General features: G+C 39.3%; 1 protein-coding gene across 1 annotated transcript; it reads right to left on the bottom strand.

Annotated features, from left to right (window-relative positions):
* Positions 1 to 8,418: 8,418 nt before the first annotated feature.
* On the bottom strand, positions 8,419 to 14,314 carry LOC108431749 (CD209 antigen-like protein C). Its single transcript, XM_037532731.1, has 5 exons — positions 13,899 to 14,314; positions 13,648 to 13,784; positions 12,806 to 12,906; positions 12,517 to 12,649; positions 8,419 to 8,527 (listed from the first exon to the last, which is right to left on the bottom strand). The coding sequence occupies exons 1-5, from the start codon at positions 14,110 to 14,112 to the stop codon at positions 8,489 to 8,491; spliced, it is 624 nt and encodes a 207-aa protein (XP_037388628.1). The 5' UTR covers positions 14,113 to 14,314; the 3' UTR covers positions 8,419 to 8,488.
* Positions 14,315 to 21,688: the final 7,374 nt, after the last annotated feature.

The following is a 21,688-nucleotide window of genomic DNA, read 5'->3' as shown; positions in this document are numbered from 1 at the left end:
TACCATATTAAACTGTGATATTCTTGAATAACACTCTATCATGTACTCATGGTATGAGTACAAAGTACTTTTACTGTAGGAATTTGGAGTAATGGGGTAGCAAACTTGTGAAAAGTCTCTATTGGTTCTGTATAAACCACAATTTGGACTCCCATAAAAGAGGCAAATCAAAGTGTTTTCATATCAGACCACCATATTCCCAAAGAATACTGTATAATGTACTCATGGTATGAGTAGCAATTGCTTTTACAATAGGAATTTGGAGTAATGGGGTAGCAAACTTGTGAAAAGTGTGTATTTGGCTCTGTACAGACCACAATTTAAAGTCCCATAAAACAGGCAAGTCAAAGCGTTACCATATCAAACGGCAATATTCTTGAATAACGCTCTATCATGTACTCATGGTACATCTTACTGTGTTTCTACCCCTTGGTTCCACATTTTTGACCCTAACTCCTGGTTCCAGGCAGCATTTATCCTGATGAGACATCCTGTGTAGCATCTTTTCTACCTGGATGGCTTGACCAAGACCAGGCTGAGGTAGGTATCCAGCCCCACTCACGTGAACTGACAGTTCTGAAAATCAATTTTTTTCTGTATCCCTTTGTATGTATATTTCACATTTTCACTAAGAGAAACCTAATTCTTTCTTCATTATAGTTGGTAGCAGAGGTGGGTGGGTGGCATGTAGTTAGCCCCCAGCACTGTGGATCACTGGATGGGGTCCGCAGTGCTGGGGGAGAGGTAAGTCAAATGATCCAGTTGGTTTAACTTCATGGATGTTTTTGTAATTTGAAAGGGCCTATTACTGTGTTTCTTCCCTGAGCTTCCACATTTCTGTCTTTAACCCCAGGTTCCAGGCAGCATTTAACCTGTTGAGACATCCTGTGTAGCATATTGTGTACCGGGATGGCTTGACCAGTGCTGGGTGAGAGGTAAGTCAAATGATCTTGTTGGTTTAACTTCATGGATGTCTTTATAATTAGAAAGGGCCTCTTACTGTGTTTCTACCCATTGGTTTCACTTTTTTGACCCTAACTCCAGGTTTCGGGCAGCATTTAACCTGGTGAGACATCCTGTGAAGCATCTTTTCAACCTGGCTGGCTTGAACAAGACCATGCTGAGGTAGGTATCCAGCCCCACTCACATGAACTGACACTTCTGAACATTTTTTCTCTATCCCTTTGTATGTATATTTTACTTTTTTACTACGATAGACGTAATTCTTTCTTCATTATAGTTGGTCACTTAGCTTGACGTGTAGTTACCCCCCAGCACTGTGGATCACTGGATGGTTGTCCGCAGTGCTGGGGGAGAGGTAAGTCAAATGTTCCTGTTGGTTTAACTTCATGGATGTTTTTGTAATTTGAAAGGGCATCTTACTGTGTTTCTACACCTTGGTTTCACTTTTTTGACCCTAACTCCAGGTTTCGGGCAGCATTTAACCTGGTGAGACATACTGTGTAGCAGCTATTCTACCTGGATGGCTTGACCAAGACCAGGCTTAGGTAGGTATCCAGCCCCATTCACGTGAACCGATAGTTCTGAACATCCAGTTTTTCTGTATCTGTTTGTATGTATATTTCACATTTTCACTAAGATAAACCTAAATCTTTCTTCATTATAGTTGGTCGCTGTGGTGGGCGGGTGGCTTGTAGTTAGCCCCCAGCACTGTGGATCACTCGATGGGGGTCCGCAGTGCTGGGGGAGAGGTAAGTCAAATGATCCAGTTGGTTTAACTTCATGGATGTTTTTGTAATTTGAAAGGGCATCTTACTTTGTTTCTACCCCTTGTTTCCACATTTTTGACCCTAACTCATGGTTCCGGGCAGCATTTAACCTGTTGAGACATCCTGTGTAGCATATTTTGTACCGGGATAGCTTGACCAGTGCTGGGGGAGAGGCAAGTCAAATAATCTTGTTGGTTTAACTTCATGGATGTCTTTATAATTAGAAAGGGCCTGTTACTGTGTTTCTACCCCTTGGTTTCACTTTTTTGAAAGTAACTCCAGGTTTCGGGCAGCATTTAACGTGGTGAGAAATCCTGTGAAGCATCTTTTCAACCTGGCTGGCTTGAACAAGACCATGCTGAGGTAGGTATCCAGCCCCACTCACATGAACTGACACTTCTGAACATACATTTTTTCTCTATCCCTTTGTATGTATATTTTACTTTTTTACTACGATAGACGTAATTCTTTTTTCATTATAGTTGGTCACTTAGGTCGATGTGTAGTTACCCCCCAGCACTGTGGATCACTGGATGGTTGTCCGCAGTGCTGGGGGAGAGGTAAGTCAAATGATCCTGTTGGTTTAACTTCATGGATGACTTTATAATTAGAAAGGGCCTCTTACTGTGTTTGTACCCATTGGTTTCACTTTTTTGAAAGTAACTCCAGGTTCCAGGCAACATTTATCCTGGTGAGACATCCTGTGTAGCATCTTTTCTACCTGGTTTGCTTGACCAAGGCCAGGCTGAGGTAGGTATCCAGCCCCACTCACGTGCACTGACCGTTCTGAACATCGATTTATTTTGTATCCCTTTGTATGTATATTTCACATTTTCACTAAGAGAAACCTAATTCTTTCTTCATTATAGTTGGTCGCTGAGGTGGGCGGGTGGCTTCTAGTTAGCCCCCAGCACTGTGGATCATTGGATGGGGGTCCGCAGTGCTGGGGGAGAGGTAAGTCAAATGATCCTGTTGGTTTAACTTCATGGATGTTTATGTAATCTGAAAGGGCCTATTACTGTGTTTCTTCCCTGAGCTTCCACATTTCTGACTTCAACCCCAGGTTCCAGGCAGCATTTAACCTGTTGAGACATCCTGTGTAGCATCTTTTCTACCTGGATGGCTTGACCAAGGCCAGGCTGAGGTAGGTATCCAGCCCCACTCACGTGCACTGACCGTTCTGAACATCCATTTTTTTTGTATCCCTTTGTATGTATATTTCACATTTTCACTAAGAGAAACCTAATTCTTTCTTCATTATAGTTGGTAGCTGAGGTGGGCAGGTGGCTTCTAGTTAGCCCCCAGCACTGTGGATCACTGGATGGGAGTGTGCAGTGCTGGGGGAGAGGTAAGTCAAATGATCCTGTTGGTTTAACTTCATGGATGTTTACGTAATCTGAAAGGGCCTATTACTGTGTTTCTTCCCTGAGCTTCCACATTTCTGACTTCAATCCCAGGTTCCAGGCAGCATTTAACCTGTTGAGACATCCTGTGTAGCATCTTTTCTACCTGGATGGCTTGACCAAGATCAGGCTTAGGTAGGTATCCAGCCCCATTCACGTGAACTGTTAGTTCTGAACATCCAGTTTTTCTGTGTCTGTTTGTATGTATATTTCACATTTTCACTAAGAGAAACCTAATTCTTTCATCATTATAGTTGGTCGCTGAGGTGGGCGGGTGGCTAGTAGTTAGCCCCCAGCACTGTGGATCACTGGATGGGGGTCCGCAGTGCTGGGGGAGATGTAAGTCAAATGATCCTGTTGGTTTAACTTCATGGATGTCTTTATAATTAGAAAGGGCCTGTTACTGTGTTTCTACCCCTTGGTTTCACTTTTTTGACCCTAACTCCAGGTTCCAGGCGGCATTTATCCTGGTGAGACATCCTGTATAGCATCTTTTCTACCTGGATGGCTTGACCAAGATCAGGCTTAGGTAGGTATCCAACCCCATTCAGGTGAACTGATAGTTCTGAACATCCAGTTTTTCTGTATCTGTTTGTATGTGGGGCCGCAGTGCTGGGGGAGAGGTAAGTCAAATGATCCAGTTGGTTTAACTTCATGGATGTTTTTGTAATTTGAAAGGGCATCTTACTTTGTTTCTACCCCTTGTTTCCACATTTTGACCCTAACTCATGGTTCCGGGCAGCATTTAACCTGTTGAGACATCCTGTGTAGCATATTTTGTACCGGGATGGCTTGACCAGTGCTGGGGGAGAGGCAAGTCAAATAATCTTGTTGGTTTAACTTCATGGATGTCTTTATAATTAGAAAGGGCCTATTACTGTGTTTCTACCCATTGGTTTCACTTTTTTGACCCTAACTCCAGGTTTCGGGCAGCATTTAACCTGGTGAGACATCCTGTGAAGCAGTTATTATACCTGGATGGCTTGACCAAGACCAGGCTTAGGTAGGTATCCAGCCCCACTCACATGAACTGACACTTCTGAACATACATTTTTTTCTGTATCCCTTTGTATGTATATTTCACATTTTCACTGAGCAGTCCCTCAGGATCCATGTGACCCATTGTAAACGAGCACCCACTCCAGATCACCAATGAGAGTATGACTTTGAAGCCTCAGCCAGAATAGAGCATCACCAGAAGTTTAAACACCTCTTTGGACAAACCACCCCCAGCGAACTCAGGGACGAGGATGAGAACACATTGCTAAACCCAAAACCTAAGACTTTCTGCACTTGCACTACATCTTTATATCGAATTATTGGTCACACACATAGCAAACATGTGAACGTACTGATTATAATAATAATAATCTTAGCCCTTGTGGGGGGCAGCCCCCTGTGGACACATGCACCACAGAGAGATCTTCAGGTGGGAACTAAGGAATCACCAGTGTATATAGATTCTATTGGGGTGCCAGATGAGTACAATGTCATGAATCAGATAATGGTGGGTTTCACCTCTCTCATCCCATGGGTGTTGACAAACAAAAATGTAGACTGGATTAATTACATCTACTATAACCAACAGAGGTTAGCTAAATAATGAAATAAAACGTGGGTGTTAACGTTGGCTTAACATCACGGCTGGAATCTTACTTCAGCAAATGGTGGGGCGGACTGTGACCGCCCACTGTGATGGTCATTGTAGGAGTCATAGGGGTGCTGGCTTTGTTTGGATGCTGTATTTTCCCATGCATGAGATAGCTCATTGCTCGCTCTATTGAACAGTCAGTCTCAGCTCAAATTATCCGCCTGCCTCTGTTGGGCAGGGCTGGAGACTATGACCCCTATGACCCAGACAATGTGCCTGAACTTAACCCAAGGCCCAAGTATTTAGATGATGTTGTCCCCTATACCCTATTTCAGGCTCTGAAGATGAATGGAATGTGTAAGTGTTCCTCAGAAAAGAAGTTATCGTAACCAATAAAGGGGGGGATTGTGAGGGATCAATTTGCTCTACAATGAAAGGTTTTGCTTAAAGAGCTTCTATGCAATAAGTAAATGCTTTCATGAGCTGTTTCACCTACGTGACCTATAGTAGATGTCACACAAAGTACACATGCAGGTGCATGGAGGAGGCTTGAACTTTATGCATACGCCAACATGTATTCTGCACAGCAGTATAAATAGGATAGGAAAATCTTGCCGTATTTAGGCAGGAACCGAAAGCGTGGTTATGACAGAGGTCATGATAAGAATTAGCTTGCTTGGACAGGAAGATTGGTAACTGAGCTGCATGTCTGTACGGATATAAATGTGTGCTTCAGCAGACAGTAAACCCAGAGTGAACTGAGAACTTGTGTTTGTGTGAGTTTGTTTACCTCACTAGACCCAGAAGACTGATCATCGCTCTGCCTGAGAGGAGAAGAAGGAGATTCACAAAAACTTTCATGACACAAAGAAAAACATGCATCTCCAAATACTAACTTTATAAGAGCAGAAAAAAACATCACTTTCAACGGTTTCAATTGTTTTGAAGTTGTTTTTTTCTTTTCTTTTAAAGCTCTTTCTCTTTGTTTTGAAGCTGTTTTGTATTTTTTCTTTCTTATCTCCTTCTTCCAGAGCTGTCTGTATCTGTTCTTATTTGTTGTGTACCTTTTACCAGCTACCCCTCTACAAAGGTGCAGCATTTGCTGACCTGTCTGTAGGGTTTAAGTAGGTGCTCTGCCAGCTGAGCGCTGTTAAGGAAATCAGGCCGGAGCATTCTGGGAGTTGGAATTTCCAGCTTCTCTGGATGAGCGCCGCTGCTGCCCTCTATTGGTAGCAGACGGCGCGGAACGACTCTTTACTTGAGTTTCAGTAGTCAGTCAAGCATTACATGAGTGCTCTAATCACACTTAAGTAGAGTACTGTTACTGTAGTGATAATATAGAGTACAAATAAAAGTATTTACCCATTAAAATTCCTGGCTTATTACGTACTAAGATTTATTATTCAGCAACTACAGGGACTTCAATGCAAACTGGCTGAGCCGTTCTTAGGCTATAGGGGTGTGTAATAAAACTTTGAGAGGTTAATAAAAGAAATTACTCAAGATTAAGTAAGTTGTTTATTGAAAAACTGCTTAAATAATTATACCGAGTTACTTTTTTGTATATCCACAATCACATATCATTGGAAATAACATGTACATGAACCGAAAACAGTCCTGAAACTGATCACAGTAGCTCTGCTAGTGCACATTGTTTACACATATTGTATGTCCTGTGTAAAGCCCAAAGTTTACAATAAACTACAAGGATTTCATGGCTAGATGACTGTATGAAGCTTCCTATTGTGTCTGTTTCCAACAAAGTGGTCTGGAATCCCTAAAGAGCTACACATAGTTTGAATTAAGTTCTAGAAATGAAATAATTCTATAAATCTTTTCTTTTTTTTTCTTTATGTTAGGCGATATGAAGTCAACACAAGCTTCTAGAATCAACTGCTTTGGAATACACTTTAAGTTTGCCTGCATTAAAGTTATAATGGTTGTAAGTCCTGAGAGAGCAACAACTACTGGAGAGAGGCTTTAACTACTGGAGCCTTTATGGAAGCCAAAGTGTAGAGTCACAGATCCAGCCTGATAATGACAAGGAGTGTCATTCCATGCCTGCAGTGTGGGAGCAGGTGTAGAGAAAACAGCGCAGTCCTCATCTCCATCATTATCATTGGGTTCACCATAGTTCCAGAATCTGGAGTACATAATACATATCGCACAGTTGTACAGTTAGCACATAATACAGTTGTAAATACCTAACATCATGGATTGTTTAGAATCAGCGTTCAGTTCAGTTCTTCTCTCTCTCTCTCTCTCTCTCTCTCTCTCTCTCTCCTCTCACCTGTTCCTCTCTGCTGTTTATGACCACCAGATCTGCTCCTTTCTCACTGCAGGCCTGCCTTGCTGCGCTCCAGCTCTTCTTTTCGGTAGATATGTAGTAATGGCTGCTCCCAAATATCTTCTAACCTTCTTCTTTCTCACCAGCTCACCAGTCTCTTTTTTGTTTTAACAAGTATTTCTCACAACTGTTCTTTAGCTGGTCTCATTCTTCAGTCAGGTTCCTGATACTGAATAAGAGGGTCTCTCTGCAGTGAAGTATATAATGGTTTGGAACAGACTGTCCTTCTCCTCTTTCACATTGATATCTGCTTTGAGAAAATACCACAAGATTTTGCATAGTGTTTTGGATTTAGTGAGATATACTTTGTAGCACAGACATGTACAGAGAAACACTGTCAAAGAGAAGCTTTAATAAGCATATTATGGTAAAAGCTGAAATACTCACAGTACATGTGGAGCATTATGATGGTGGTCAGCAGGAAAACACAAAGCAGCCCCAATTTCAGTGTAGCCCACCTGGAGCTTCTGGTTTCATGAACAGCTGAATAACAATAATAATAATAATAATAATAATAATAATTTTAAAAAAATGATTTCCATAAGAAAATGAAGAGGGGTTGTGCATCTTAAGAGACCCACAGGCAGTTTTTCAGGTGTTGCCAAAAGGTTATTGTGCTGTCCCTACTGTTTGTTAAGGTTTTGCTAGGTGGTTGCAAGGGTGTTCATGCAGAGGACAAAGAAATGGATTCATGGTTAATAATGATAGCTAGTGCAGCTGAAATGCATAGACACTGAGGAACCGACCATTCTGCTAAAAAGCCACAGAATGAAGCTCCACTGACAAGCAGGAGCTGAAGCTCTACAGTTAGTGTGCTTGGTAGAGCTCTGAGCTTAGAGCATTAAAATGAGGGAACAAACTACTACAAGAGCAACTAGCTCTAATGTGAAAGATGTCATTAGTGTTGAGGTCTGTGTTTTAAAAGCTGTATTTTTTGAAACTAGATATACAGAATATGCAACCATAATTACATCCCTACTTAATAATTTCAAATTTGTGTCCCAGACCTATATAATAAGATTTTCAAACAGGTCATATCTCAAAGTGCTTCACAATCAAGTGATAAAATGACAATAAAATTAAGCATGCAATTAAAAAAAGGAAACCATAGCAGTAATAATTAAAAACATAAAAGCAAAGAAGAAGGTAGTACATTCATTTATGCTAAATTAAAAGACTAAGCTAATTTTTTTTTAAGTATTCAATCAACATGACTGCCTAATAAAACCACTGTCCCACAGTTTAGAAGTGTAAGGTTGTTCCAGAAGGCCAGTATTTGTGTTGTGCTGAAACACACAAACAGAGTCATTCAGTGAGACATGCCAGTGCTGTAATTTGTAAATTTGAGCTTTTAATAAATTCGTAGATGATTTTTCTGCAACTCCCTGGCACAGGACAGATGAATCATTGACCACCCTCACCAGCGTTGACTCTGTCCTATGGTGTTTCCAAATGCCTGACAAGAAAAAACAAAAACATGCTTGTTCAGCTTACTTTTAAAAGATCACAGCTGCTGACAATGGCTATCCAGTGGCTCCACCATAGTTATAGAGATAGGCGGAATCAAGTAAGGACTTCACAGTAGCTGTCTTAACTTAGTGACATGGCCCAGGCTGAGTGATGAGTACATTACATTTAGTAAATGCTCCCCAGTCTTTGCTAATAATTCTAGAAGTAAATATGTAAACTGACTTGAAATTAAATGAAGGGTGGCCCTGACTTCTGCACAGTACTGTACTAAGCATGCCTATGTGTGTGTGTGTGTGTGTGTGTGTGTGTGTGTATGTGTGTGTATGTGTGTTATATACCTGTCTGCTTCATCCAGGTCTCTCACTTTATGCTGACATCCTGAACTGCAGTTGCATAAATTACCACTGTCATCTTTTCTCAGTCCATCTTGCCCAGTTCAAAGCTGCTCTCATCATCATAGATTTCCTCTGCTATTCTCCCTCTGTATCTGCACATTAGGCCTTCTCGTCTGACACAGCTGTGCCTGATGTACTGAACTTCCTGATTTTACTAATGCTTCTTTAGAGCTTCTCTGGAACCCACAGGCTTGCTGATCTAGGTGTGGTTTTGAGGCACAGAGAACTTGTAATATCTCGCAACATATAAGAGTGAAAGCAGCAGAGAGTGTGAGACTCAATCTGGCAACATTTTACATCAAGTGTTTACAATTGAATTGATAATTATATGCTAATATGTAATAAATATTCATTATTTATATATTAGTCAAGTGCCCATGAGGCATTAGTTATTACTTAGTGACGGATTGTGTTGTAGGTTATTAGTAATTGAGTACACTGTTAACTGATAGTTCAGCTTGTTATTGGTTTATAGCTTGTTTGCTCATTGAACATGCATTGAACTGCTGCTTCTTACACGGCAAATGAACTAAGTGTGAACTACCTAGTACTTATGAGTTAGTCCTGTTAATGATGTAATTAAACTACTGACTTATTGTTACTATGGTACTATATTGTCCTTCAATTTATATTATTGTTCCAGGAAATATCCACAGACTTGCAGGAAGCGGGGACCATTTAAGCTGCGCAACCATTCTGTGTTCAGGAAATGCACATTTCTAGCTAATTTGTTACTGTTGTATGTCCCTCCCAGTAAAGTAATCGTTTGTACTGCAAATTCATAAGATTAATACTTGACCAGTGTCTGATGTCTGAAGTTATCTCTGCTTATTTTTGTGTTCCCTCAAGTAAGGTGGAAAATATACTTACATTTGATCTCATCTGACTGAAAGTTCTTGAAGGATGCAAGAGCAGCCTGCGTTTTAGGCCTAACCAGTATGTCCACTTAATGAAGATGAAGGACTGTTTTAATAGAGTATCACATCAGTCATCTTCTGCATGCCATATTCGGGTGTTGTATATTTCCTATGCACATTCAGTTTTGGGGAAGCTTTCTACTGAGAGGGTCAACAAAGTTTCTACTGCTGCTCTCAATCATGCATTTATACAATAATTCATATATTTAGCAGTGATTTTAGCTGGTGGGACACAAAGCATCGGTAAGTAATTAATAATCACTCAGTTCTTAGTACTTAATCAATTACTAACTAATACCTAATGACATAATTGACCTTGAATTTATGACCTTTAAAGTAAAGTGAAATCTCAGATACGTGTTTATTCCCCTAGAACTCAGATTCTAGTCTGACATGGTCATTAGTGATGTCGTAGTGAGAATATACATGTGGGGACAAGTTGTTAAAGTTGGGAAAATCTGCCCTGACTTCCTGAAGTCCGTGCTCTCTGACATGTGGAGTAATTAACAACACAAGCAAACTAATTGAGCTAGAAAGCACTATTAGCCAGCAGAACTGTTAGAAAATTGTTTATTTTTACCAGATGTAATGTGTTCTCTGCACATGTGACACACATCTACATGCTTACTTGGAGTTTTGGGGGGACTTTTTAGAAAAGCTGACTTATACTCATTCATGGACCTATGGCAAGCTTGCCTAACCTTACCCCTTAACCATGGTGTATGGGCTTGGTATAGCACGGATATCACTGCTGCCCTACATGTGGTAGGCTAGGGTTCACCTCCCTACCTGGGCAAGGACTCTTAAAATTACAGTGTTATTAAAGTTACAGTGGATGTGAGTGTTTGCCAAATGCTGTAAATCTTCGTAACACATTGCCTCCCATGGCTTTACTAGGCCAGTGCTGCCATCTTGTCACAAGATCATTTAAGCCTACGAGCAGCCATTCTTCAACTAGTTTGTTTCACCCACTGAGAAAAAAAAATCTGACAATGAATGTGAGGTAAGCCTCAATGTTCTTTAACAACAAGGCCAAACATAAATCATACTGGAGCTATTTTGTTCATGCGATGTATTAATAAGGTGTACCACAAATTAAATCACAAACAAAGCATTAGCTGGTGGTCGTTGGTTGGCTTGTGGCCCCCTGTAGTTGGGTCTGAGCTTGTTTTCATGTGTTCACATATAATCATTGAAAAAAAATTTAATAAGTGTGAAAGATATTGGTTTTGACTTCCTCATGTCACTGCGTGTCAAAATATGTGATGATAAATGTTTCTCTTAGGTGTACCAATACAAAGAGAAGGTAAAAGAAACAGTGGAGCTTTCTTTTACAGCCCCCTAATTTCTTGTAACCAGGTAAATGTGAGGTACAAACTCCAAAGTATGATAATTATTTTGGGTAACATGATGGTAAGTTCCAAGTTTAAATAAATTACATTAAAATTCCCAACAGGTTCTAGATATTAACTTAGTATGTATGTGGTACACTTTCCACAGTATTGTGCAATTGTTTTAGGTAAAAAATACTAGTTATAGCACACAAAGTAGAAAGAGTCATACACAGTATGCACCTGTTTATTACTTATAAAAATAACCGAAAGGTGTAAAACTAAAGTAAGAATTATTATACACAGTTTTAATTGTGCACAATTGCTGTCTATTTGTTAAACAGGCTCTCACTTAACATCTACAAGTTGGACCAACAAGGTGTGTCTAATATAGTGGACAGTGAGTGGATACAGTGTTTAGAAACTCCAGCAGCACTGCTGTGTCTGATCCACTCATACCAGCACAACACGCACTAACACACCACCACCACATCAGTGTCACTGCAGTGCTGAGAATGATCGGCCACCCAAATAACACCTGCTCTGTGGGGGTCCTGACCACTGAAGAACAGGGTAATAAAGTATATAGAGAACCAGATGGACTACAGTCTGTAATTGTAGAACTTCAAAGTGCTCCTTTATGGTAAGCAGAGCAGATTAAATGAACAGTGAGTGTAGATACCAGGATGTGTGATCAGTGTATATTAGAAAGATCCTAACTGGCTAGTTGAGAAATGCCCCCTTGTGGTAAAGGCCCTGATCTGCAGGCAGTTTAATTGCAACCTTGATGTGTCCTTTTTTCCTTTGCTTTCAGTCATCTTCTATAATAGTCCTGTCTTATGGAAAGTACAGTCAAGATGTGTAGTTTCTGTATGTGTGGTATTGTGAGTAACTGTGAACAATCTCACATATGACCTATTCACCTTCCACAGACATACAAACCTTTGCAAGTGTGTGGGGTGAGATTCATTTACACAAAGCCTGGCCTCACATCTCAGATCACCTTTATAACAGAAGACAGTGCTGTTATCTTGACAAACTATGCTGCACAAAGTGGTAAAACCAAGCAAAGCAGTGATACACGTTACACGTTAAAATGTTTGTTATTTTCTTATGTGATTTTCTCTCATTTTTTAAGCTTACAATGAAGCTGATGAAGACATTTTATCACATTTTACCCAGAGGACACAGGAAAACCAAAACATCTAACTTCAGAATTATTTTTTAGTAGTGAGCAGCATGAGATCAACATATAAAAAAGGAGAAAAAGGATGTAAAGATGTTGTCTTGGAGCATTTGTTCAGCAGTTTAATGAGTCTTCTTTTCACATACCCAAGAAAGGACACTGCTGCATGGAACATCGTTCCAGCTGGATAGTGTGTCAGTGGAGCCAACACGATGAATTACCTCAGCGCAGTGCTCACCTTGATAGTGAGCATTATTTGGCTCACCAGGCAACCAGTACCTAAAAAACCACAAACGGGCAAAAACAGACATGGACATCAAAGTGACCTGTAGAACGTAACTGTAGGATTATGGCCAACTTTTTATTTAAGGGACTGTTTAACTGGACAGATATTACTGTCTTTATTAGTTAGAAAAAGCTTTAATTGTTCCATACCCAGTTCCTGGCGACGTGCCATCCACCCATTTCCAGTGCCCCTCCATGGCCTGGTCAGTCAGACCAATCCACAAAGTCTTTCCAAGTCCAGAAACAAATATCTGATGATAAAACAAGAATTAAATTGCTTTCAAGTGCCTCATGTAGTTCCAGTCCTAGTGTTCCTGATACCCTAAGCAAAACCCCCAGTCACCGAAACCACAGGTTCCCAATCTATATTATACACCTGTCAACCTTATGTGTAAATAGCTCTGTATTTTATATGCTGTACAATAATTGGAGTGTAAAAATCATAATTTATGACCTATGTAGTGCACTGCGTAAGGACTACAGAGCCATTTCAGATTCGCCCAGTGTTAAACAGTTGATTCTATCGTGAACTAACATCACTCACTTAAACTGTAATTAGGTGATGGTGACTTATATGAACAATACAACATGTAGCTGCATCTTGTTGTCTTAATTCACTGCTAGCACCCCTGTTGTCATGTGTCGAGCCCCTGAGGAATAGTAGTACTTGAGCTATCCATGTCTGTCGCAGCTACTACATCCACATACATAACAGAAAAGTGTCACACTTGCATTTAATTGTTGCTACCTTTAATATGACTAGTCACACTTTAACATGAACAACATATATTGTTTAGGCCTCTTTATAAATTTATAACAGTATTTAATTTATTTTAAAAATAAATATGAAAATAAATGCCATCATGCTCCCCAAAGTGGCCCCCTCAGCAGGTTTGGGCGCTATGCAACATACGCAGTATGAGTATAGGCAGAACCAGCACTGGACTCATTGGTAACACTACTAAGTGGAGATCTTTCCTTTACACTCTCACCTGTTCCTCTCTGCTGTTGATGATCACCAGGTCTGCTCCTTTCATTCTGCAGTCCTGCCTGCTCTCTTCCCACGTTTTCCCAAAGGTAGACATGTAGTAACAGCTGGACCTAAACTTTGTCCATCCAGCTGGACAGGCTACAAAAAGGAACACCATTTGCTGTCATGATCAACTTCTGCTCTTCTGAGCTCACAGTTGTTATGTTAATGACTATTTTTTTCAATAAATGTTTATTATCAGTTGTAACTCACCGTTCTCTGTGATCTGCCTCTGAAGTTCTTCTCTTTCCTTGGTCAGGACATCATAGCTGGTCTGTAGCTTGTTTCGCTCTAAAGCCAGCCTGTTGTTAGTGTCCAGTAACTGGTCTCTCTCCTTTCTTATGCTGTCAAATCTGTTCTGTAACTGGTCTCTCTGTTTAGATATGTTGACTAAACTGCTCTGTAACTGGTCTAACTCCACAGTCATGTTGGCATAACGGTTTCTCAACTGCTCTCTCTCTGTATTATGCGTTACACTCAGTCCTGTGATAACAGCCAAAAGAAGAACACACAGCAGCCCCAGACACACTGCAGCTGGCCTACCAAAGTGCACCTGCCTCCCCTCAGTAACAGCCTCAGAACCTGAAAGAGTTAAAATAGCAACTTAGCACTGCTTGTTTTCTGTGATATTTGACTAATATTTAAGCTCTAGAATAGAACTTTTATCAACGACTTCAAAAGTAGATACATAACTGTAACTACTACCTCTTTCTCTTCTCAACTTCCCTTCTACAGTTTCCCATTAAATGAAAGCTGCTGTTATTAGATGTTCTCTTTTAGCTGAACCCCTAGAATCAGCATCTCATGAAAAACGAAACCACTCATTTATTCATTTGTGTATGTTTCAATACTTAAGACTTTATTACTTTAATTAAGAATATGCCTTAATATATCTGAAATGAACCTTTGAAGCTTTTATTACTATAATGGTCTCTTATTTGAACGCCCCAAAAAGACCGTTAAACAGATGCAGCTCATTCAGAATGCTGCTGCTAGAGCAGGAGTGCCCAATCTTGATCCTGGAGATCTATCACCCTGCAGAGTTTAGGTCCAACCCTAATCTAACACTACTGATCCAGGTAATCAGGGCCTTCAGGGACATCTGAGTCTATGAGCCAGATGTGTTGGATCTGAACTCTCCAGTGTGGTAGATCTCCAGGACCAGGATTGAGCTCTCCTGCAGTAGAGATTTTAAGCCAGTCCAGGGGAACAGAGGACATTAGTCCAGTTCTAAAATCTTTTCACTGTCTTACAGTTAGTTACAGAGTAGATTTTTACTGCCTACAGGTCACTAAATGCAAAATTTCAAAATCAAAAATGAGTTGATGTTCAAGTGAACGCTGTCACTTTGTATAATAATCAATTGATGATTACCTGGTTTCTGTACTGAGGTGTTGAGATAGACGCCGCCATTGACTGACTGACTGTCACTCTTCTCACTATCGTCAATGTTCATATAGATGCTCTCAGAATCACTTCCAGCCTCCTCCATGGTGGCGAGAGTTTGAGGCAGAATTGAAATTACTGCTTATCCGTAAGCCACTTTGTAGTGTCTTATCATGTGATGCTGAGCTTTCTTCTCTGCTTTGAATGAATAGGAGGACATAAAAAAGAGTCTACAATGTGGGCACATTCATTTACATAAATCTTCACTAGTGGAATTTGCTTCACGTTAATTGTGGTTTAACACTGTGGTTGCACCGCAGTCAATAATACAGTAAGTTCCTGCCATAGACATCCAGGCAGGAGAATTATAGATTAATGTTATAAATCATTCAATTTACAGTTTTTGATTAACAGCCACTCTGTAAAAAATTACTCATAAGATCAGCTTAAAAATGATTTAATCGAGTAACAACTCCACATTTTATCTAGTACAACCCCAATTCCAATGAAGTTGGGACGTTGTGTAAAACATAAATAAAAACAGAATATGATGATTTGCAAATCCTTTTCAACCTATATTAAACTGAATACACTACAAAGACAAGATATTTAATGTTCAAACAGATAATCTTTCTTGTTTTTTGCAAATATTGACTCATTTTTAATTGGATGCCTGCAACACATTCCAAAGAAGTTCGGACAGGGGCAAGATAAGACTGGGAAAGTTGGGAAAGTCCACAGGTTAATTGGAAACAGGTGAGTGTCATGATTGGGTATAAAGGGAGCATCCCTGAAAGGCTCAGTCGTTCACAAGCAAGGATGTAGTGAGGTTCATCACTTTGTGAACAACATTGTTGAGAACAATGTTTCTCGATGTGCAATTGCAAGGAATTTAGGGATTTCATCATCTACAGTCCATAATATCATCAAAAGATTCAGAGAACCTGGAGAAATCTCTGCAAGTAAGCGGCAAGGCAGCAAACCAACATTGAATGCCCATGACCTTCGATCCCTCAGGTGGCACTGCATTAAAAACCAAATATTATATATTTGGTTTATATATATATACTACATATAATACTACATATAATAATTTTTAGGTTGAACTGATGAGCCATTTTTACAGGGCTTGTTATTTACTTTATAAAAGAAAGATAGCAATATAATTGTGATGTGATGTAAAAGTAATCTTAATGATTTTATTTGATTTGTAAGAGTTTTTTTCAGTTTCTGAAGGAAGTAAAACTACAAAGAAATAAAAACTTTACTGACCCACAAAATCAAAACTGTCAGCCAGCAGTGGTTGAGGGTGTGATAAAGATGTTCTGAGGAAAATGAAAGAGCTGAGTTGGCTTGTCAGATATGTCATGTGGTATCAAGCAACTGAGCAAGTTCTCAAAAAAGCAAAAAATATTACATTGATACATTGATGAAAGAATCGTTTTATTCAAAGTATTTATTCAGGTTCAATATAACAATTTAATTGTTACCAGATGAAGTCATTTAGGTTGATCTGACAACCCATTTTTTTTACAGTGTAACGTGGCTAATGCATGTGTCAGGCTTCAGTCCCTGTGGGCCAAAATACTGCAGACTTCAGCTCACTGCCTCATTAAACACACCTGATTCAGCTCATCAGCTAATTAGCCAGGCCTTTATGAACTGAATTGAGAGCATTAGAAGAGGGTGAATGCTAATCTCCACAGCACTTTGGCCCAGAAGGTCCTTAGTTGAGGTCCTAATGTCTGGGCTAATGAAGACCTGGTGTGTGTTGCTAAAGAAATAGGCTAAAGGTTACATTTAACTTATCAGGGACAAATTCTACTATTTAGTCTTTTTATTTCTGGATCTTTCAGTCTTTTTTGAGTAAACAAACCCAGCCCTGTCTTTCCTTCCCCATACCCCTAACAATGAACCAGCCCTGTCTCCCCTTCCCCATATCCCTACCAACAACCAAGCCCTGTCTCCCCTTCCCCTGCACCTCTACCAATGACCAAGCCCTGTCTCATCATCCCCATACCCCTACCAATGAACCAGTCCTATATCCCCATCTAAATGCCCCTACCAATGAACCAATCCTATATCCCCATCTCAATACCCCTACCAATGAACCAGTCCTATATCCCCATCTAAATACCCCTACCAATGAACCAGTCCTATATCCCCATCTAAATACCCCTACCAATGAACCAGTCCTATATCCCCATCTAAATACCCCTACCAATGAACCAGTCCTATATCCCCATCTAAATACCCCTACCAATGAACCAATCCTATATTCCCATCTCAATACCCCTAACAATGAACCAGTCCTATACCCCATCTCAATACCCTTATCAATGAACCAGTCCTATTTCCCCATCTCAATACCTTTGCCACTGAACCGACCCTGTCTTTCCATCCCCATATGTCTACCAATGACCAAGCCCTGTTTCCTCATCCCCATATACCTACTGATGAATGAGCCCTAATTAAAAAAAGAAGAACCAAAAAACTACAGATTTAAACCACATGCACCCCCGCCACCCCTCCCCCAAAAAATGTTAATGATCTTTTTAAGGCAGGAGAAATTAAGTATATCTCACATCAATGTATAAGTGATGAATAATAAAAAGTCTTTTATAAATTTGGACATTGCAAAGGGTTATTTATACATAGCCAGGTGCTTTGCTCATATGGACTAAGTCTGTCCTCTCTAGAAAATTTACAAAAGCCTCCCCAATTATTGTAAAAGAGGAACTGATTGCCCCTGATAAAATATATAATTTTTGCCAAGGGCAAAGTCACAGCTGACTCAGAAATCCAATTACTCATTCTCAGCCTATCAATTTTTCCATGAGAGAGCATTAACTTTTGGCCAATGATACACTTATTTCTAAAACAAAATCTGTTTTCTCTGTCTAAAGTTATGATTACTTGGATATGAGCCTAGTATGAATGGCTTTGGGTCTAGAGGCATTTGTATGGATAGTATTCCGGGATACAGACTTTCACCACTTCCCAGAACATTTTTATTGTAGTACTCCGAAGAATCTCCGAAGGCAGTGGAAAAGTGTACGTTTTTCTTTTTCACACTTAATACATATATCAAATATAGCACTATTGTATTCATAAGGCTTTTCTGGGGTTATGTACATTTGCATCAGCTAATTATACTGCAGTAATTGAAGGCGTGTGTTGAGTTAGCAATTGTGATTTGGACCATGCCCTTCAGTGGTAATGTCTTCATGTAGGTCTTCTCTCCATGCCTCTAGCCTCTAAGCCAATAATATCAGAGCATATTGGGGCCACTTAGGCTTTCTCTTTCATACGGTAAGTACAGCAGTGAAAGATGTCTGGGGTGTCTGTTTGTCCACGAAAATCTGATGAAAAGTCTCTTTAGTTAAGAGAATAAATTAATGGCAATGGTACATTTTAAAACAAACACATTCATTTTTAGAATATTTATTTCTCCTATTAATGATATTGGTACAGATTTCATCTATCTTCTGAATATTCCCAAGATACAATTGGAAGATTTGTACCCAGATCTTTGAAAAAATAATGACATCAACCGCACATAAGACTAGACAGTGCTCCAGCTGTCCTGTGGTTATTTCTGAAATATTATTAAAGGTTCTTTCCGCAGTAGCTAGTGTTTCAATTGTTATAATAAATTGCAATGGGGACAGATGAACTCCTTGTCTACATCCTCATTTTACCTTAGTTTTTGAGATACCACTCATTAACACTTCTGCATGGGGCACAGTGTAGACTGATCTTATCCATTTGCAGTAATTCACTCTGAGGCCAAGACACGGAACAATTTCAAATAGGTAGGGCCATTAAACTCAATGTCAAATGCTTCTTCAGCACCCAGTGACAATAAAGCAGTGTCTGGCGCCCCCTGCTGGGGATTATGGATAATATTCTGACATTGTGGAAGCCTTGTTTGCCCTGAATAAAGCCATTCTGTGTTTTCACAGAAAGGAAAAGAGAATAACATCGTCGTTGCTTCCAGTTAGAATGCAAAGTTTGACTAAGACTGTAATGTTTTAGTGAATATATTATTTAGTGTTTACAAACTATGTTATATAATGTACTACTATGTAGTAATATGTAACATAAATATGACAATGAATGAACAATCAAAATTCATTCTTTATTTATATTTTTTTTCATTATTCTTAAAAAAATATGAATCTGGTCTTTTAAATGGGCTATGTGCTGGTTGCCAGAATTGCCAGAAAAAATTTTTTTTTTTTCATTTTTTCATCCACCGAACAACAGACCAGCAGCCCACTGGCAGTGTGGAGTGTAGGAGTGCTCTTAGACTTTTTACATAAGGCCATGTTGGCCCTTCAGTGGAAATAAATTCACTGGACCACTTTGTGGAGAGCTCAAATATGCCGTACATACAAGGCAACCAAAGAATTCACAGGATCTCAAGGCTTTTGGGCAGAAACAGTGGACAGCTTTACCAAATAAGAGAGTTAACACACTCATAACTATCAAAAAAGGCTGCAAGCTATCATTCTTGCTCAAGGGATCAACACACAATACTGTAGGAACACAAAGAACTATAAGTTTGCAAACGTTTAACTAGACTATGTAAACGTGGACTATGTAGAACTACTGGATAATTTCAGTGATGATTACATTTAATAAAGTACATGCAATTTAACAAAGACAACAAAGAGTTGCATCTGAGCTCTGTTACAGAGTAAAAGAAATGTGATCTGTATGGTTATTCATGTTTTCTTTAAGGGCTAAATTTGTTTTTGTAAATGCAGTTGTACGTCTTTATGTATTGCCGTCAGTCGGGCAGGCTCAGAAAGAACATTAACCAACCTTATCTCGTCTGTTGCATGTAATGTAATGAAAGGACTATTGGTTTTTTAGCAGCTCTTGACGGAAATACACAGAACCATTCTGGGCTCATTTAAAAACTTGTGGCTCTGATATATTATAAAGATAATGATGTTCAGATGTGAGAAAGTAAATAAAAGCAAGGAGAGCTGATCTTGAATGTAGAGGAGGATGGGATGTCTCTTGTTTCTCCGTCAGAAATGATTGCTTGAAACCAGCTTTTATTATGATTACCTTGTTTTTATCCATAATAAAGAGTTTAGAATCATTTAACATGCACAAGACATTGCAAAATATATTTGTTTATTTAAGCAAATATTCACAAGTGAATTACATCCAGAATTTTAAACATAAGCAAAAGTGGTAAGCAAAGAAATTTCAGTCTGAAGCCCAAAATAATTAATCCTTTACAGTGTGACTTATAAATGAATATTAAATTCTATGTTTTTTTTCTTATTGAAGAATATTTAGCATAAACATAAAAAATGTGACAAAAGAACTGTATCTGTACAGAATCTGTAAAGCAGATTGTGTGTTTTTCCTGTGATAATTTTCGTTATGCCTGTCCCTCGTTCTCTCCGTGTTGGCTCGTTGACCCTGGACTGTCTAGACCCTGATAATGGATTTGCCCTTAATAAATCTCGCTTCTCTCAGCGTATGCATCTGCCTCATCATCGCTCACCGGCGTTACACTGCCATAAGACTTACATACATTCATCATCTTGGCACTAAAAAAAGCTGCACACACATAAATATTTTAAGAATACATAAAGAAATAATTATATTGATAAAACCATCAGCTTGGAATGATGTGACAATAGCAGTGTCCAGTGTGTAGGAGTGTATTAATTTACTCTCATTGTATGCACTGCAGATTTCAGTTTCATTGTCATGTGCTGTTGACTTATGTTACTGTTTAATATACAACCCTTAAACTCTGAACTGATTTTATTTATGAGAAAGACATTGCAAGTCATTGCTGCCATATGGCAATGCTTTGCAGAAAAGTGTTAAGGGTGAAACTTTTTTCAGATGCTCCACTTCAGATGCTCAGCTTGTCAATAACTAACATCAGCTTAAATGAAACTGTACTTTAAATTGAATGTCATAGATTTTATTGAATCTAACTTTAACCTTAACCTTTAACAGTAACCTACACCTAAACGTAGGCCCAATCCCATTTCACCCCTCGCCCCTACCACTTAGCCCTTACTTCTCCATTTTGCCCATTCATGTCTAGAGGTAGGGTGTCCTGATTTTTGTTCAGATAGAGGGGTAAGGATGAAGTTTTAGGGCTAAATATCTCTCCAAATGGAGGTTTTTCAGAGGCTAACTCAAAATGGGGTGTCATGAGAAAAAAAGAAAAACCGGCAAGACGGCTGCACGAGCGACCAAAGAAACCCACAAATGTGATAAATTTCTCTGTTAAAAATCACAATAATCATTGTTTTATCTTAGTTTAATGTAATTTCAATGTATTATGATCCTATACTTTATAACAAGCAAACAAATTGCTGTTAGAACTCTGATGTCTAGGTAGCTACTTAAATTTACTATTCCGCATTAAATGGGACAGCATTAACATTCTGGCCCCTCAGGCATCAGAACTGCTGCTCCATTTAAGATGGAACAGGAAAATTTGAACAGGAAGCTGGCAAATAGCTGACTTCAGCTTCATATCACTGAAGAATTAGGGATGGGTAATAATCCCTAATTATTATATCCCACTTCTTTGAAGGCATATGATTCCCTAAAAGTAACTAAAGCCC

Source organism: Pygocentrus nattereri, chromosome 22 (assembly GCF_015220715.1).
Source record: "Pygocentrus nattereri isolate fPygNat1 chromosome 22, fPygNat1.pri, whole genome shotgun sequence".
Classification (NCBI taxonomy): Eukaryota; Metazoa; Chordata; class Actinopteri; order Characiformes; family Serrasalmidae; genus Pygocentrus; species Pygocentrus nattereri.
Note: the sequence above shows the minus strand (reverse complement) of the source record. Positions and strands in the feature narration are given on the sequence as shown.

Bases quoted from the DNA above. Each gene is read 5' to 3' on its own strand.
- LOC108431749 (XM_037532731.1), bottom strand. From the start codon at position 14,112: ATGACTGTGGAGTTAGACCAGTTACAGAGCAGTTTAGTCAACATATCT. The intron at 13,785-13,898 runs GTGAGTTACAAC...TCCTTTTTGTAG, and splicing joins GAGGCAGATCACAGAGAACG to CCTGTCCAGCTGGATGGACA. The intron at 12,907-13,647 runs GTGAGAGTGTAA...TTTTATCATCAG, and splicing joins TCAACAGCAGAGAGGAACAG to ATATTTGTTTCTGGACTTGG.